Here is an 18,998-nt window from a genome sequence, read left to right on the forward strand (position 1 = left end):
GGTGGCAGAGAGTTATTCCTACATTATTTACCTCCTGAGCTTCCCAGGTGGTACAGTGATAAAGCACCCACCTGCCAAGGCAGCAGACACATGAGGCAGGAGACAGGAGTTTGATCCCTGGGTTGGGAGGACCCCCTGGAGGAGAATGGCAACCCACTCCAGTATTCTTGCCTGGGAAATACCATGGACAGAGGAATCTGGCAGGCTGTAGTCGGTGGGGTCTCAAAGTCGGCCACAACTGGAGTGACTGAGCACACACATTTTTATCCCCTGCCCTAACCTTGAGGGTAAATATTCTCTGTGCTATGCTTAGTCACTCAATCATATCTGACCCTTTGCAACTTCACGGACTATAGCCCACCAGGCTCCTCTGTCTATGGGGATTCTCTGGGCAAGAATATTGGAGTGGTTTGCCATACCCTCCTCAAATATTCTCTATTGCTTGTTAAATCTTTGAAAACCAGGGAAGTATAGGATAGAGTAGACTTTTCACAAAAGGCTGAGCTGCCTAATCCTCAGCAGTATTCCAGAAGCAAGTCTGGATCCAGACCCTCTAACATATGGATAATGACATGGAAAGGTTTATCTCTCTCTCTTTTTTAAACAACGTTATCTCTTGCTTTGTCTTCAGATATAGGGGTTCTCACATTTGTGTTAGAATCACTACCATTTCTAAATTCTTCAGAATGGTTTCAAGTCCTTTGGCTAGAACTTAGTCCAGTGTATTTGAAAATTTAGAGAGAGTTTTGACTTCCTGACAGCCTAACGGAATCCTCTAGATATATCCAGAAACTTAAATTAATACTTCTAATTTTGTGGCTAATCTTGGAGGTTAGAATTTTTTTGTTTTATGGATTATATTTTAATAGTAAGAGTTTATGAACAGTCCATGAGACCATGAGAAAGTGGGGCCTATCGTTAACAAATCTGTAGGGTTGATTTTATTTTTCTTAGACATTTTCACATGTACATGGGTGTATATGAGAATTCAGAAAATTACTACTGGAAAGAACTCCATATTCCTTTTTATTTATTAATGGCAAAGGCAGGCGGCTTTTCTCATGAGGAAGTGGCTCATGAATTTTCATTCAAAATAGTAAATTAGTGTCCACACTTTAATATGTTTAGAGTGGAAAGGGATTCTACATGCAACTGTGCATATCTGATTTCATGTCTGGAAAGCTAAATTTTATTCTTGAATGATATTGTGATTGGACTAGGTGCCACTCTTGTATCTCCCTGCTGTGCTTACATGACACATGGCATAGAGGATGATGGGAAATTCTAATCAGTTATTAGTGTTTTACTTCAATAATATTAAACTGTATTTTTATGAGATTTTGCTACCATTACCTTTAGTGTCTTTTTTGAAAACCAGAGGCAAACTTCCTTGAGCAAATAATGTGAACAGTGAACACTTAGTGAATATTTGGGGAAAGAATCAATATGCTAAAGAAGCTAGGAAAATTGGATCACTTAACAGAAATTCCAACATAGACAAGCTAGTATCTCAGGAACTGATCTTGTGTTTTTGGATATGTTGATGTGAAAGGAACTATTAAGTTTACAAAAGATGGATACTTAAATGCTCCAAAATATGTATTACTCATCCTTAGTAGAAAAGCTTCCAGGCCTTTTTGGTATTATCTTTTCTTCAACTATTGGTTGCTCTATTTTGATGATTTCTTCATTTGGTGTCTGATTTAATCAAAATTCCTTAGTGGACCAAGCTGGAACCTCATATATTCACACACACCTTCCATTGATTTCACTTGGGTGAAACTTTATCTTTTAAGCAAAGTTTAAGTTGAAATGTTGAGTTAATGATGCTCACTTTAAATACCAAAGGCTGAATGCATTTATGTATTCAAACACTTAGCTGGTCAAACATAACTCCCACCAGGGTTTAGAGGAAGGATCATTTCTTAAACTATGCCAGCCTCACAAATAATATATTGCTATCCAGTCTGCAAAAATTGATACTAAACAGTCTTGTTAGTATTTTATTTCCATGGTAAAAAATCCTGGAATCTCTTTTTTAAAAACCTGAAAAAGTTGAGAAAATGATGGACAAGATATTGGGAAATACTTTTGGTAATTATCATAATAGTTAGCCCAAATTTAGAAAGAAAAAACACTAAAAAAAAAATTGCATGTTTATTTTTTCCATAGACTTGTCTCTGTCTTTATTAGAATTTCAGATGCTGAAATGAACACATAATTCTATATTTATCTGACAAAACCTGACTTTGATTTAGAAGACTTTTCTTCCTCATAACATGATTGTGCTTATAAAGCTCCAAAACTGGTAATATCATATCTGCGATAGAATGTCCAACTCTTTTATTGTGAAAACTTCAGGTATATGGCAATTTAAAGGAAAAATATACAAAAGAATAGCACTTTGGTGATGTGTTTGATTTATAACACTGTCTTAGAATAGTGTACAAGTCTGCTTTGTAATATTTTCATAGAGTATAATGTATTCATAGAGTACTGAAAAGGTATGCTTTGAGACCTTTTAACATCTAGGAGATTATATATTTGTATCAATCAGTTGACAGGAACCCAAGCACATTAACAAAGAAAATTTTATAAGGAAAATCCTTCCAAAAGAGCAGTTCTTGTACTCATAGCCCTTAAAAGGTTCTGAACTATTTGCCACAATTTCAATCATCTCTCTCTCTCTTTTAAAAAGAGGTCATTTGTCACGAGGACTTCAAGGAAAAGTACCTGGTTCTGAAATCAGCAGATGGAATCAGCATATTCTGCAAAGGGTTATAGAACTAACTAGTTCTGTGCTACCCTTGATAAATTCACTCATCTGTGATCTTTTCTGTTTTCCTGTGTGCTAGCTGGCATTTTCCTTAGAAGATGTCTTTTATAAAATCACTAGTCTACAGCATACCTTTGCAGGTAATAGAGGAAAGTAAGCTACTTCCTTTACCTCAGAATTTTCCTGCTATAATCAGCACATTAAATTATAGTCATTTAGAAGTTTTAAAAAAATAACAACAAAGAAATTCTAGTAATTTATTTCTGATTTGTTACAAAGTTATGTATTTGATTTCACTTAAATTTGGAAAACTGTCAGGTTTTTCCTAAGCTGTGAATTAACACATGGCAAAGAATCTGAAATCAGGCACAAGTGCTTAAAATATGTTTTTGTCTTCAGAATTAAGTTTCCATCCCTGGGTTGGGAAGATCCCTGGAGAAGGGAATGGCAAGCCTCTCCAGTATTTTCACCTGGGAAACTACATGGACAGAGGAGCCTGGCGGACCATAGCCCACGGGGTCCCAAAGAGTCAGACACTACTGAAGCAACGAACACTTTCACTTTTCAGTATTAGGATCTGATGAGAATTTGTCATTTGAAAAACACTAGTGCTGATTCTACACTAAAGAAACAATATAAAGAACCAAAGCATTTACCATATCTAACAAACTCAAGCTTAAGTATTCTCAGCTAGGATGAAAACAGACTGGACTGGAGGAATTGTGAACATTTTTGTTAGATTCATCCAGGACTTGCAGGTCTCCAGTGAAGATCATCTCAGATGAGCCTGAGGTACATTTAACTGGAAGAAATGGCTTTTGTTCTAAGTCCTTTGATAGAGAGAATAACAGGAGGGAACAGCTCAATGGATGTAAAGACATGGTAAAGAGCTAGTAAAAAAAAATTCCATGATTCTGAACATTTTATCATCCTGTATGTAGTTTTCATCTATTTAAAATCTATTCACAAATTTCCTTTAATTTTCACCATAGAAGCAGGATGTGAAAGGAATGAGAAGGCAGCTCACATTAATTGAGAGCATACTGCATATAATCATTTCAGTACACCATTGTGTACTGAAGGCAAAATCTCACCTTCAGAATGAATGGGGAAGCCTGTCTGTATCACAGTGGGTATTTGAGGATGAAATATTATCTCTATCATGTATTGCTCTTCTGAATTCATTCTTGCCCTACTAAAAGTTTTTGGTTTCATTATCTATATTCATTCATCATCATTTATCAAGTACTATCCTGGTCATTGATTATGCCAAAGCCTCTGACTGTGTAGATCACAACAAACTGTGGAAAATTCTTAAAGATGTGGGAATACCAGACCACCTTACCTGCCTCCTGAGAAATCTGTATGCAGGTCAAGAAGCCAGAGTTAGAATTGGACATGGAACAACAGACTAGTTCCAAATTGGGAAAGAAGTACATCAGGGCTGTATATTGTTACCTTGCTTATTTAATTTAGATGCAGAGTACATCATGCAAAATGCCAGACTGGATGAAGAACAAGCTAGAATCAAGATTGCCAGGAGAAATGCCAGTAACCTGAGATATGGAGATGACACCCCTTTATGGCAGAAAGTGAAGAGGAACTGAAGAACCTCTTGATGAAAGTGAAAGAGGAGAGTGAAAAAGCTGGCCTAAAACTCAGCATTCAAGAAACTAAGACCATGACATCCGTTCCCATCACTTCATGGCAAAAAATGGGGAAACAATGGAAATAGTGACAGGCTTTATTTTCTTGGGCTCCAAAATCACTGTAGATGATAACTACAGCTTTGAAATTAAAGGATGCTTGCTCCTTGGAAGAAAAGCTATGACCAACATAGACAGCCTATTAAAAAGCAGAAACATTACTTTGCCGATAAAGGTCCAAAGATTCAAAGCTATGGTTTTTCCGGTAGTCATGTATGGATGTGAGAGTTGGATTATAAAGAAAGCTGAGTGCTGAAGAATTGGTGCTTTTGAACTGTGGTATTGGAGAAGACTCTTGGGAGTCCCTTGGACTGCAAGGAGATTCAACCAGTCCATCCTAAAGGAAATCAGTACTGAATATTCGTTGGAAGGACTGATGCTGAAGATGAAACTCCAATACTTTGGCCACCTGATGCAAAGAACTAACTCTTTGGAAAAGACCCTGATGCTGGGAAAAATTGAAGGCGGGAGGAGAAGGGAATGACACCAGATGAGATGGTTAGATGGCATCATCAACTCAATGGACATGACTTTGAGCAAGCTCTGGGACTTGGTGATAGACACGGATGTCTGGTGTGTCGCAGCCTGTGGGGTTGCAAAGAGTCAGACACAGCTGAGCTACTGAACTGATTCTGGGCATTAGGGATACAAAGATAAATTCACCCCTTACCCTTGAATTGTTTAGTCATAATCAAAGCTTCTTTTTTAATCATACACGTATGGAAAAGAAAACAGGCTTCCTTATTATCACTTGCTGATTGATAATTTATGAGACTTTCTAATTACATACATCATTGGTATAACAACAGAAAAAACCTGGTTTTAAGATCAGAGTTTAGGCTCTTACACAATATTGTAGCCTTTCCTGAAAAATTAACATTTTCTTTAGGGAACAACATCTTGAAATAAATGCTGTTTTTCAGATTTCCTATTCCTCTCCCTTCTTTTAAGGGGCTTATGTGATCTTGTGATTCTGGGGTACAGTGAGGCCATCTGGCTTAATGTGGCCTCTGGATGCAGGCTGGTTAGGTTCCATGAAATGGGTCTTGCCCTGCCATTACATCATGAGGTTGCACCCAACAGAGGCCTGTGGCTGTGTTGTTATCTCTTGGCTTGGTTCAGGAGGTATTTCCTGCTGACTAAGCTTCATCTCAGCCTTCACTGGCCCAGCCAGCTCTCTGAGGTCTGACTTCAGAGACCCCCCTGGCTCTCCTTAGAGGTCATTGTCTCTGTTGCCATGGTAATGCCTCTGTCAAGTTCACCAGCTGAACTCCCAGAAACCTCATGGGAGGATGAGAGAACAGTCTCATCAAGGGGGAAGAGAACAGAGTAGCAAAGGGAGTCCTGGCCACAACTCTCTGCAACATCCCCACCTCAGGTTATTGGGAGGGCATTGTTTAAGGCAATCTCCCAGACTACGTAGCAGGAAAAGCATCCTGGCTTTCCCTTTAGGTCTTAAGCCAAGAGAGAGGGGGACACAAGAGAGAGGAGCACCTGCTCCTCTTGCCTTTATTTCATTCTTATTCTCCAAGTCCACTGAGATGGAAGTGGGAGCCTTTCCCTTCCTTTATCTTTTGCTTTTAATATTCTCCTGGATATTCTCACCTATATGAGTATTAGGAGTATACTCTCCTAATTTGGGGGATGGCATGCCACCTTTCCCCTGAGAGGGTACAAGGAGAGAGAAACAGTAAACATAATTCAGGAGATATTTCTAAGTGATTGTGCCTGCCGTGTGAACAAATGCTTATTAGTCATTCCTTATCAATCACTCACAGAATGAATAAAAAAAAAAGTCTAACAGTTTATTGGTTCCTCTTGCAGTGGTTTTTGCTTGTTCGTTAGTATTTTGAAATGGGATACTATTTCAGATTTCATGTATGCTTGTAAGTCTTTACTACTCAAAGCGTGATCTAGGAGCAGCAGGGTTGCCAGTTGCCAACACTTACTTCAGAGTCTCAGACCCAACCCTAAAAGTATTGAGTCAGTATCTGCATTTCAACAAGATTCTCAGCTATGCCATATGCATAGTAAAGTCTGAAAGCACAGTTCTAGACCACCTTAGCCTTACCGAAGGTTTTGGCTACATCGATTATATCCATCATTGACATTCACTAAACATTTATTAATTCATCCTACGTGTTAGCCAATGATAACCAATGGCCTGGGTACTTATGATTCTAATCAAAAAGCTTTATAATTATGGATAAGTAATTAAAATAAAATAGACGATTCTAGGTCTAGGCTCCTTCATCACCAGATACACCTTAATTTTTTGACAGATCTATTAAGATTAAATTGTAAGTTATAAAAAGCAGATGTTCACTTTTTTGGAAAGCAGTCATTTCATGTATAGAGACAGGGACAAGGAGGTAATAAGATGCCCACTTGATAAGTTCAGATTCATACCTGAGGTTGCTGCTTCATTAGTATTGATAGGGTTTTGCTCAGAGTTTGTCAAGACTCGAAGATTTCTTTTAGAGGGATGATTTTGGGGAGAAGGACAAAGTCATAGTTTTTTTTTCATTCTGCACTTTCATTTTCTGATCACAGTGTTTTAGAAGAATCTGAGCTTTACTTATTCACCAGGCTTTCAATAGAGAATCACATTAATCCTTTTAAGCTCCTTATTCTAATGATTTATTTTGTTGAAAACCATAGTGATCCTCCTTTGAATTTTAATGATTGCTGGCTATTCAGAGATTCATTGTTTTGACTTCCTGTCCTTACCTTTGTTTCCTACATGTCTGTGGGGAACACCTGTCTAATACTGGATCTGCCCCTGGTTCTCACTGGCTTACCAGAGTCACTCAAGCCTATCTCTGAGTGTTAAACTGAAATGCTGGCTACTCATCCATGACAATAAATGTAGGATATACGTTTGCAGAGATAGGCAGATAGACAGCAGAGGGACAGATAAATGATTGAGTCATTTCCCAGTGAAAATAATATTTTGGATATGGTAGTAAATAGTGATCATATAGAGAAATTAGCTGAGTTAGTATTTTTAATCATGAATATATTAGGACGCATGCAGTATCCATGGAAAATCTAGTCAAAGAGAAAGAGGTTTGAATGCTGAGAGTGCTATTTGTACCCCAGATTCTGGACTGGGTAACCTTCCCAAGGCACTGACCCTCCATGTCTCAGTCTGTTAAATACAGCAATGCTCTTTTTCAAGGACATAGCCCATTTTGTTCAAATCGTTTTGTTCAAATGCTGCAAATCCTCAGTAAGGGTGAGCGAATGGAAATAGCCATAATATGTCTCAGGTACAAGCATCAGAATTACATGTTATGTTTTCAAAATCTAAGAAAATGGCTATGTCACAAGCTTGAGTTCCTATCTGGCCCACTGTGTAACCACACCGAGAATTTTTCCTTCTTTTTCTACAGGTATCACCCAGGAACATCATAGGTTTTCAAGAATATATTATTCTAATATGAGATTTTTAACAACTACACTGTATTTATGCATAATACATTTTGTGCCTTATCTTCAGGCTTCTGGACTTTGATTCAGAATATCAGGAGCTCTGGGATTGGCTGATTGACATGGAGTCTCTCGTGATGGACAGCCACGACCTGATGATGTCAGAGGAGCAGCAGCAGCATCTTTACAAGGTTAGAGCTACCCTTCTTGCCTTTACCTTGCCGGGGAAGATCTGATTAGCCTGACAAGTCTTTCTCTCTCTCAGGATATCTTTTGCGTTCATTGTATGTATCATGGTGTCTATTAGAATTCCCTTCCCTGTCCCCAAACTCATTTCCATCCCCTGTGTGCTGACAGACTGCACCGACATCATAATTGCAAGAAAGTTCCCTTTATCACATTCTATTTGGTGTAATTCTATAGAAGGACAAAGATTTATCTTCAAGATGAATAGCAATAAATGAAACTGCATTAATAAATAGACTGAAACAAAATGAAGGATAAATGGACTGGTAACATTTAACAAAATGTATTGTTATTGGAGCACTCAGGTGGATTCTGTCCACCCCTCAGATCTTTCCAGAGATTAAAAAAAAAATGCCTTCCAATTGGCTTGCTGCTTCCAGGGTACAGGGCTTGTCCAATTTAATGTTTATTAGTGTTACATAGCACAGACATTGTCATATTAAGTCAATGCATTTGCATGTGATTTAAGAAAACTGGCTTGGAACTCACATATTGATTGCAGGCAATCCATCTAATAACTATTTATATTGTTTTCCATGTCTGTTAATTCACCCTTAGCCTACTGTGTTTCACCGATTCTACTTAAATTGTCTTAGAAGTTTTTGCAAAACAGTTATGTGATTTTGACTTGAAAAAATGGTTGCAATATTCAGTGTCTGAAAAAGCAGTTGGGGAGGGTAGAGGGACTTTCCATTGAAATATCAGACTGCAGTAAATCTTCCTCATTTAGGCAATTTTTATTGGAGTAATTCTGACAGTTGTCATCCTTGAATTGCTTTGAGCATATGGCATATTTCAAAGAGCAGATTGTGAATCATAAAAAATAAAATTAATAACTAACCACAGAATCAGCAACAGTATAATGACAAGAAACAACTACCCTCTAGCTTTTTAAAATTTCTTATAGAATAAGAAGTACGTTCAAGGTCAAATAGAAGTTGTCTTCTTTCTTCTCCAATTTTTTATCATTTTAAGTTACCTTTCTTTAATATATTATTTTAACTTTTACCTCCTCTTAAGAGACATATTTATTTTCAAGGGTGTGGTAGACTTTAATTTGTGTCCCCTGGGAATCATCTTAGTTAACGGAAGATATAAACTCCCTAGGGACTCAGCAAACGGTGATATTTTACTCCCTAAAGAATTCTGCCCAACGTTAATCAAGTTTGTTGACTGCTAGCTGTTTCCTGTATGGATAGCTGTCCACATTAGCCACAAAGCTACCATCGTCTGACAGCACATATTGTTAGAATAACAATTTCAACCTAATGTAACCAAAGTGAGATGATTTTGTATTTCATGCTGGGATCAAGACTTACGTATGAAAAATGCCTGTAAATCTATACTAATTGTTTGTTAATATTTGCTTTATTCCGAAGACTTAAGGATTAAAAGTCTAGGTAAAAAAGAAAAAAATAATAAAATGAAAGTTATCTAATCATAAGCCATTATCTCAGAGTTTACTGCATCCATGATGCTAAAGAGCATTTTTTCTTGATGCATTTTGTATTTTGCACATAAACCACTATTTTTTTTAGAAACAGTGCTCTTCTTTGTCAATATCGCATTCATATAATTTACATCACAATTAATAGGAAATCACTGAACAAAAAGTGCAGTCTTCTTTTGCTTGTGGTTTCCTTGTTAAGTGCTCTGCTTGCGAATTTCCATTCTGGCATATTGAAGGCCATTATTCTTCCCACTCAGTACTTCTGGAGTATAGTACTTTTCCAAACATTTTTGTACTGGGGTTCTTCATTTGTGACTCGTGTCAGTATATCTAAGCTCACTAGACTAATTTTGCATTTGACTTATAAACAAATTACAGATTAGGTTAGAAACCAAAGGCAATGCTACAGATTTGTGGAGTGCTCTCTTTATATAAGCTCCCAAATTATTCCAGAGATTTAGAAATCTCCAAAACAGTCTTGAGGATATTGATGAAGGACTCATTTAGAACTTGGAGTGGCTGCTAAGTTAGGAAAACTGACGGCAGAAAATTAATTTCAGGCCTTTGTCAAGAATCCCCAGGGATTCTCAGATTAGGTCAACGTTTCCAGTGTCCCATTTCTCTTTCTAATCTGCTTTTCTAGGAATCAATTCAACTAATGCCTTGGGAAAGTGAGATTTGGAGCCAGTTGATCACAGAGACCCCTAAAGGACTAAAGCTTTTCAGTTAGTCCCCAGACCTTTCTAGGCTTCTGATACCATTTGAGTCTACCCTAATCATCTTTAATCTTAATATTTGTTGGCCCTAAAAATTACCAACATGTCATCAACCTTTTTCACCAGGGGCACCATCGGCATTTGGGACAAAAAAATTCATTTGTAGGTCTGTTCCTTCCACTACAGGGTGTTTGTGATTCTTGTTCCTCCAATCATCGTGACAACTCAGTAGGACACCCAACTCTTTTCACAGAATTTTCATCTATCTCAGCTTGTCTGTGTCATGTTCGTTTGATAACATGCATGTGTAACAGTGAGAAAAAGGCTTTCCATTGGTATACTTTATGTTATTTAGCAAAGCATCTTACATAGTTGATATTGAACTAATAATTGTTGAGTTATAACAATTAAGGATGATATTGAAGTTAGCTATCCCTGCTATTAATGAAAAGAATGAGAGTGAATAGCTTTTAAGAGAGACGTCCACTGAGTTATGGTAAATTCCCAGGAACTGTAGATCAGGACAGTTATTCCTGTTATCATAGAATTTGAAACTTTTGTCCTCCTCTCCCTGGTGAGGAGTAGGGCTCTCTCTATTTCATCACTCAGCTGATTTCCTGGCATGGAGAGGCATGCCCACACCTCAGTTCTGCATTACTCAGTCCTAGGTTGATTCCTTGTGGTGTTGGAGAAGACTCTTGAGAGTCCCTTGGACTGCAAGGAGATCCAACCAGTCCATCCTGAAGGAGATCAGCCCGGAGTGTTCATTGGAAGGACTGATGCTGAAGCTGAAACTCCAATACTTTGGCCACCTCATGCGAAGAGTTGACTCATTGGGAAATACCCTGATGCTGGGAGGGATTGGGGGCAGGAGGAGAAGGGGATGACAGAGGATGAGATGGCTGGATGGCATCACCGACTCGATGGACATGAGTTTGAGTAAACTCCGGGAGTTTGTGATGGACAGGTATGCCTGGCGTGCTGCGATTCATGGGGTTGCAAAGAGTCGGACACGACTGAGCGACTGAAGTGAACCGAACTGAGGTTGATTCCTGAAGTTCACGTTTGTAAGTGTTACGTTAGAGGAATTTAGTAAGATGGTAGTCAGAGAGTATGAAGTTGTTTTTGTTTTTTTTTATTAGCATTTTCAGCATTAGGTACTACCTGTCTGACTTTCATATTCTTGTCTCTGCTAGAAAGTCATGTGACTCCTAGATATGGAACTTCAGATAAAGACCAGACAATTCATTCAGCAGACCTCCTGAGTGGAGCATGTGTTGTAATATCTTGGTTACTCCAAACCACCAGAATGCTCAAGGAACTTTGAAGGGGAAAGAATTAGTTTTGAAAGGCAAAGAATACATTGATGCAACCTCACATAATTTAGACCCTTAATATTACAATGGGCTATAAAGTGCATTATCTGTTTAAAAAATTTCTTGTTATTTTCAGATTGTTAGAAATTTAAAATCATTTTCTTTCTGATTGGTTTTAAATTGCTGGGCCCTAAGAATGACCTGATTCTTATTAAAAAGTAACCACTCCCTTAAATATATTTTCTTCTTTGTTTGGAGACAGTGAGACATGCTGCCAATGTCTGTCCTTCCCCCTTCTTGGTCTGGCTCAGCGTCAGCATGGGAATCCTCTGAAGCTATTTTCTAATAAACATTGGCAGTATCATCAGCTTAGAAAACACAAAGGTAGTCTTTTCTCGTTTCTTTCCTCCTCAATTTGAGAATCACCTCCAAGGAGAATTTACTCCCACTCTCTCACTTTCTTTCTCTTCATTCCTCCTACCTTCCTAAGTAGGACAATTTAATTTGTCAAAAGTAACACTGTGATTTTGAAAGTTCAGCTCCTATTTGGACTAGCATTACGAAGCCAGAATTCATAATCACAGGGAGCTGTCACTCTGCTGGTCTGCATGTGCATTCACTATTAATGGAGAAATATTTAAAACCCACTTGCCAAGGAAAAGCTTTATTTTCCATTCCTACAGATCAAAGGTGGCATTATTCTTTGGCTCAGAGAAGCTCAGGACAGCTCCTCCCCCATCCTGTACGTTTTATAAACTGAGTGACTTGGAAGCATCTCCGTGATGGGAGAGTTGGAGCCAGCCGTGCCTGTTGCTGCCGTCCACGGCAGAGGCAGCCAGTCCTGGAGGGCCGTGAGGCTGTGCCCTGCCAGGCCCCAGAGCACTGCTCTCTCTGCCACCTACAAAGCACAGGTGACAGAGCCCCTAATCATGCTGGATGTTTCAGAGATGAAAGGGTTTCAGAGATAAAGGGTTAATTCCAAGAGCCAAATTCAGGAGTTACGGCTGGTGTCTATAGTTATTGTTGAACAAGAGCTGTTTTCAGATAATATGAAAGTGAAAGTGTTAGTCGCTCAGTCATGTCCAACTTAGCCCACCAGGCCCCTCTGTCCACGGAATTCTCCCAGCAAGAATACTGGAGTGGGTTGTCATGCCCTTCTCCAGGGGATTTTCCCGACTCAGGATTTGAACCTTGGTCTCCCGCATTGCAGGCAGATTCTTTACCATCTAAACCACCAGGGAAGCCCTCAGATAGTATGAAGCTCACTAAAATACCACATTTAGAGATTTGTACCTTGAATGAATGCCTTAGCTATTCCACATCAATAAAAGATTAGATTATATTACTTCTAAGGGGTTAAAAATAACTCTTCTAGCTTAAAAATAATATAATACTGACACTTCAACCAAGATGTATATGCTTTCAGGGAATTTACATGGAAGGTGTTATACTTAATTTAGGAGGTTAGTTATTCATGTTTTCTGCTTTTGTGGGAAAAATCCAAGTGTCCTATATCTTTCTCCATTGGTGTAAGTATTATAAAAAATATATCCTGTGTGAAAAAGGAAAATTCATTCATTCTATATGATACAGTGCTCACTAAACATAGTCATTTTTATTTTGTTATTGGTATGAGGTTGTTTATAAGACTTCACGGGCTTCCCATGTGGTTCAGTGGTGAAGAATCCACCTGTAGTGTAGCAGCCGCAGGAGACATGGTTTCAATCCCTGGGTCAGGAAGATTCACCTGGAGGAGGGAGGGCATGGCAATCCACTCCAGTGTTCTTGCCTAGAGAGCCCATTGAAAGAGGAACCTGATGGGCTACAGTCCATAGGATTGCAAAGAGTCAGACACAACTGAAGTGACTTAACATAGCATAAAACTTCACAGGAAAATAATAAAAATATGTTAATATATAAGTACAAATCAGAAATGGGAAAATACATGTAGGCTGGATTCTGTTTCTGTGAGAAGAGTTAATTTGTAGTCACATAGACTATAAAGTCCTACACAACTACTAAAGATGATCCTAAAAGTTTTTCTGGGTTTCCTGGTAGTGAAAGCAAAGAGGGAGATAGGCAAAAAAAAAAAAGAGGGAAATAGGCTCAGATGATAAATTTACATTTTCCATGAAAAAAAAATTATATTTCCTTGGAGAAATTAAGTTTATTTTGATACTTAGAAATGAAAATATCTTCTGTTAGGATTTTTTTTTTTAATATAAGGAATTAAAATGGTACAATAGAGAAATGGCTAACCACAATTATTTCTTACAGGTAGACATAATACTTCTGACAAGTAAGTTAGTTATGTTTCCTCTGACTCTGTTGCCAGGTAGTGCTTAGAGACTTTGAGCACAGCTCTCATCCATAAGTGGCTTTTTTCAGTGATAGTTTGGCCAGATGGAATTAATGAAAGGACGTCAATATTGTATACTGGAAAAGAAGAGGTTATTTGTAAAATGAGAAAGAAATGTAAACATTGAAGAGATGGAAAAACAGTTGAAATTAGTTAATACAAAGTTAACCAAAGGAAAAAAAGAATAAAGGAGTAAATTACAATCATGGGTAGACAAATGAATAGGTAAGAAAATGCTAAAAATCAAATACAAACAAGTTTTTAAAACTAAAACACTGAAAAAAGAATTATTTCAGGGGGGAAAAAAAGGCCAGACAAGAGTAAGGGGTAAATTTTAAAAGGAGAAAATGTTACTTTAGAGAATTTACATGTGTATTATAAGACAACCAATGTGACTTTTAGAATAAACATGTGTATGGAATGGGATAAGAAATTCTAGGGAATAAGAAATATAGTGTAAAAGAAGAAAAATGGGACATAGTTGACTTATTTTGTTTTTATAACTATTGATGCCAAAATGATGTTGTCATAGCTATGAACTGATCATAGAAAACAGATTAATCATGCTAGTCCTATATTTTGTAAATTCAGCTCTCTACAATAGTTCTCTTTCATTTTGTTCTGGATTATATTGATTTGTATAATTTTAAATGTGGCTTGAGACCTTTGTGCCTGAACTTGAGCTCTTAAAAATGTAATGATAGGCTGGTTCACGGAGAAGGCAATGGCAACCCACCCCAGTACTCTTGCCTGGGAAATCCCATGGATGGAGGAGCCTGGTAGGCTATAGTCCATGGGGTCGTGAAGAGTTGGACACGACTCAGCGACTTCACTTTCACTTTTCACTCTCATGCATTGGAGAAGGAAATGGCAACCCACTCCAGTGTTCTTGCCTGGAGAAGCCCAGGGGTGGGGGAGCCTGGTGGGCTGCCGTCTATGGGGTCGCACAGAGTCGGACACGACTGAAGCGAATAAGCAGCAGCAGTAGCAGGCTGGTTCATGGTCCAGGTCACGGTAACTAGGCTTAAAATAGAAGAAAGCCCATTAATTTTTTTTTTTTTTTTAACTTACGTGTTGGTGTACAGAATAGAAGTACATGTCAAAAAATTAAATTCTGTTAATTAGGCTTTATATTGGAATTTCAATATCCAAATTTTCTACCTTGATTGTTCAACGGAAGCAAATTACTAGTTAGTGAAGCAGTCAAGGTAAAAATGTACCAAGTATATCAGACATAAGAACCTAATGATAATTTTTTACCTCTTTCCCAGTAGATTAATTGTAGAGCTTAATTGTATGTTAGATTAAAACTCCATTAAGATAAGAAGAATATGCTTAAAATCATTATAATATTCCGAAAAACATTATCTAATCATTTTTAAAGCAATCAGAATGGAAAAACCTAGGCTGTCTCCACTGCTGTCTAGAAGTGAATTTGTTGTTTCATTTTTTTAAAGTTCAAGAAGTCCTTAGATTTGCTGTCATATTAATTTGGGCTTTGATGAATCAGTGTTTGCTTTGAGTACTTGAATAAATATATATATATGTGTGTATATGTATACATATGTATGTGTATATATATATATTTTTTCTTTTCTTTTTTGAGAGAGGGCAAAACTTATCCTGAAAACGTTAGAAGAAAAAGTAGATGAATGTGATTTCTGAACAATATATGAAACACTATTTATGCTAGAGCTTATAATACCTATTTGCATTGCTTTTTTAAAAGGGGGAAAAAAAAAGAAGGATGTTAAGAGAATAGTATGCCAAGAAATAGCTGGCTCTGTGTGCAGAGGGGCAAGGAAGGGAAGCCCCGCCAGCAGTTTTTGTCTCTGGCGGGTGAGCTACTGTCCGGAAGGTGCGTTGGCTCTCTGGGCAGCCTCAGCTGTATTGTGCTGCTCCCTCTCCCCCTGGCCTGGCCTTCTCTGGCCTAGAGTGGATCAAACAAGCCGTGGGGAAAGTTCCCCTCATTTGCATCACTTCTAGACAGCCCTGTCGTACTCTTTGCTGACAGGAAATCACTGTCTTTGTCACCTTTTCTCAGGGCCCTCCTTTTGGCAGAGATGGGCCATGTGACCACGCTTAATCACAACAACAGGGCTGGCTCAGGACTCAATGACATGTTTTCCTCAGCACTTCAATAAATGGGGTAGAGGAGTCAGTAGGAAATGACTACATTAATTTCAGAGTGAAAAGATAATTAACGCTTGAAGGACTCATGCTACAACCTATGAATTATTATTCAAATTGAAGTTAATTTATCAAAAACTTGTGAAAACTATCTTTCTTAACATAACTGTTTTAAAAAAAATATACCTTGAATAGTAAGATTTGGGCATGTTGGAGGGAGAGTGGGAAGAAGGAGGGGAGAGGGGGCTTTGGGTGGAGGGTGTAGAGAGTAGGGGGGAGGAAGAGAGAGGGCAATCATAGCCAGCATTAGCTATGTTTGAAAAAGCAACTTAAATGGGCTAAAACTTCAACATTTGGGACTAAAGGCTGGAGCATGTAAAACGCTTACTTAGATGATATGAATAGGACACTGGCAAACAAAAGCAGCAGTGTGCTCCTAGAAAACTGTGCTTAAAGGAGTTTCCTTGGCAACAGAAATGCAGTTCCAAAAGTAGACAGAACTTTCCTCAGAAAACATACTATTAATAACAACCTTCCGGAACAACTTGGAACAATTTGACGACTTGGCAATAATAATGCCAAGTGTTCTGCAAATTAATCTAACACATAACAGTTATGTTTCCCTTGCCCATAATTTTGCTGGACCCTACCTAGGACTCACTGCTTCTTAGTGGCACAATGTGAAAATTATTTTTAAATGTTGTCATGGAAAAAGAAAACAAAAAGAAATGCTAGTGACCAGCAGTGGCTAGTGATTGTGTTCAGCTTTTTGGAAACCACCAGAGAACTTGATTTAATGAGATGAGTTTATTCCAATCAAAACTATTACTTTTAATATCCAACAAAATACTTGGACAAACAAATCTTGGTAAAGGGTTAACAACCTGAGATTTGCTGTGATGTGAAGCACATCTTGAGGCCATTGGTTATATAAATGTAACATTTTACCCAATACTGCTGGGTGTTATTTTTAAAAGCATCATCATTTCTTGTCAGCCCAGGGAATAAACTAATCTTGGATCTACTTGGCCAATGGGAATCATTTGAATTCTCCTGAAGGCTATACATTGCCAGCCAAGAAAGGAAGAATGTTCCCCTACTCTAACCTTTCCTGAATCCTTGGCTCTAAAGGTTAAATGTAATCAATATCTCATTGTGCTTCTTGGTTTCAGGGTAATAAGTAATAACCATCATGTTAAAATACAAATGATTACAGATAGCACTTAAATGAATTGACCTGTTGGGAGCTTTTTATTAATTGCAATCAGGATAATCATTAAAGTTTGCTAATAAAATTTTGGATTAAATTGCAAAAATTTCAGCCTTTAACTTTTGAAAAATGACTTTTACTTAATTAGACATGAATCCCCACCTCTGTTAAGCTGAGAGATTTGGCTTTAACTCTACATGTTTGTAGATTTCTTCCTAGTTTTATAGAAATGAATAAGAGAAACATTTACATTCCTTATAAGAAAAGATGTTTGCTTTACTGTTGTCTTTGGCTCCTGAACTGCTCAATACTATATAAATATATGTTTCAAGTCAGTGAGTTAAGGGAAATGTCACTCACCTACTTTTTAGTATTTCCTATTTTTAAATTGCTTATCTTTAGTGGTTCTATTCATATTTAGGCTAATCTGGTTTGACGCTAGGAAAAAAGTTGTATGTTGTGTGATTAAACTTTACAGACAACTGTGGTAAGAACTGGGGGTTATTTATTTTGCCCCTCCAAAACTGCCAAAATTAAAACATAAAAAACAAATATTGTTTTTAATATTTTATGACATTGACATCTTTTATTGGCATTGGCAAAAGGGTCTTAATATAAAAAGGATAAATGTTAGGTTAATGTTCCATATAATTACATCAAGAAGCCGTTGGTTATGGTAACCATAACTACAAGGAAGTATATGATATGTATGCTATTAAAGCCAAATATTGCATCTTTATTATCATTCTGAGTTTTACAGTTTGGTAGGATTTCATGTGTATATTCCTAAAGCTGGGAGATGAGGCTTCTTGTTGCTGTTGTTTAGTCGCTAAGTCATGTCTGAGTTTTTACTACTCCATGGACTGTACCCTGCCAGGCTCCTCTGTCCATGGGATTTCCCAGGGAAGAATACTGGATGGGTAGCCATTTGCTCCTCCAGGGGATCTTCCCAACCCAGGGATCAAACCTGCATCTCTTGCATGCAGATAGATTCTTTACCACTGAGCCATGCTGGAAGGGTAGCTAAATAATGTTTTGGTTATTTCAAAAGAAGTCCTGGTAGCTGTCACAATAGACTGGTGATTGCCAGCTGGGGATGGAGCAGGGGGCAGGCAAAGCTCAGCCATAGTGCTTTCACAAATAAACTTGTTAACTTCCTTCCTTTTTTTTTAAACCTTCTTCCTTCTTGTCCTTATTTTACTACCATGTCTAACTTTAGAAAGAAGTAGATGTGTGGTTGTCCAAGAGACGTAATTTTTAGACTTAGGTATTCCCAATCCCAACTATCTTATCTCCATTACTAAATATCCACACTGCCTTAAATCCCATCCTTGAGATTCATTTCTTTATGGTATAAAGTCTTCCCAGGTAATGCTAGTGGTAAGGAACCTGCTTGCCAGTGCAGGAGATGGAAGAGACACAGGTTTGATCCCTGGGTGGGGAAGATCTCCTGGAGAAGGGCATGGCAACCCACTTCAGTGTTCTAAAAGGGCTTCCCAGGTGGCTCAGGTGAAAAAGAATCTGCCTTTAATGCAGGAGACCTGGGTTCAACCCCTGGGTCGGGACGATCCCTGGAGAAGGGCATGGCAACCCACTCTAGGATTCTTGCCTGAATCCCATGGACAGAGGAGCTGGGTGGGCTACAGTCCATGGGGTT

At 38.1% G+C, this 18,998-nt stretch overlaps 1 protein-coding gene across 3 annotated transcripts in view; it reads left to right on the forward strand.

Moving 5' to 3' along the window:
* AKAP6 (A-kinase anchoring protein 6) overlaps window positions 1–18,998 on the forward strand; it is a 493,795-nt gene that overhangs the window by 365,484 nt on the left and 109,313 nt on the right. For all 3 annotated transcript variants that reach the window (XM_043921795.1, XM_043921796.1, XM_043921797.1), the window contains exon 9: window positions 7,985–8,105. In XM_043921795.1, coding sequence (XP_043777730.1) covers window positions 7,985–8,105 — 121 coding nt within the window. The remainder of the gene's footprint in view (window positions 1–7,984; window positions 8,106–18,998) is intronic.

This window comes from Cervus elaphus, chromosome 13 (genome assembly GCF_910594005.1).
Source record: "Cervus elaphus chromosome 13, mCerEla1.1, whole genome shotgun sequence".
Taxonomy (NCBI): Eukaryota; Metazoa; Chordata; class Mammalia; order Artiodactyla; family Cervidae; genus Cervus; species Cervus elaphus.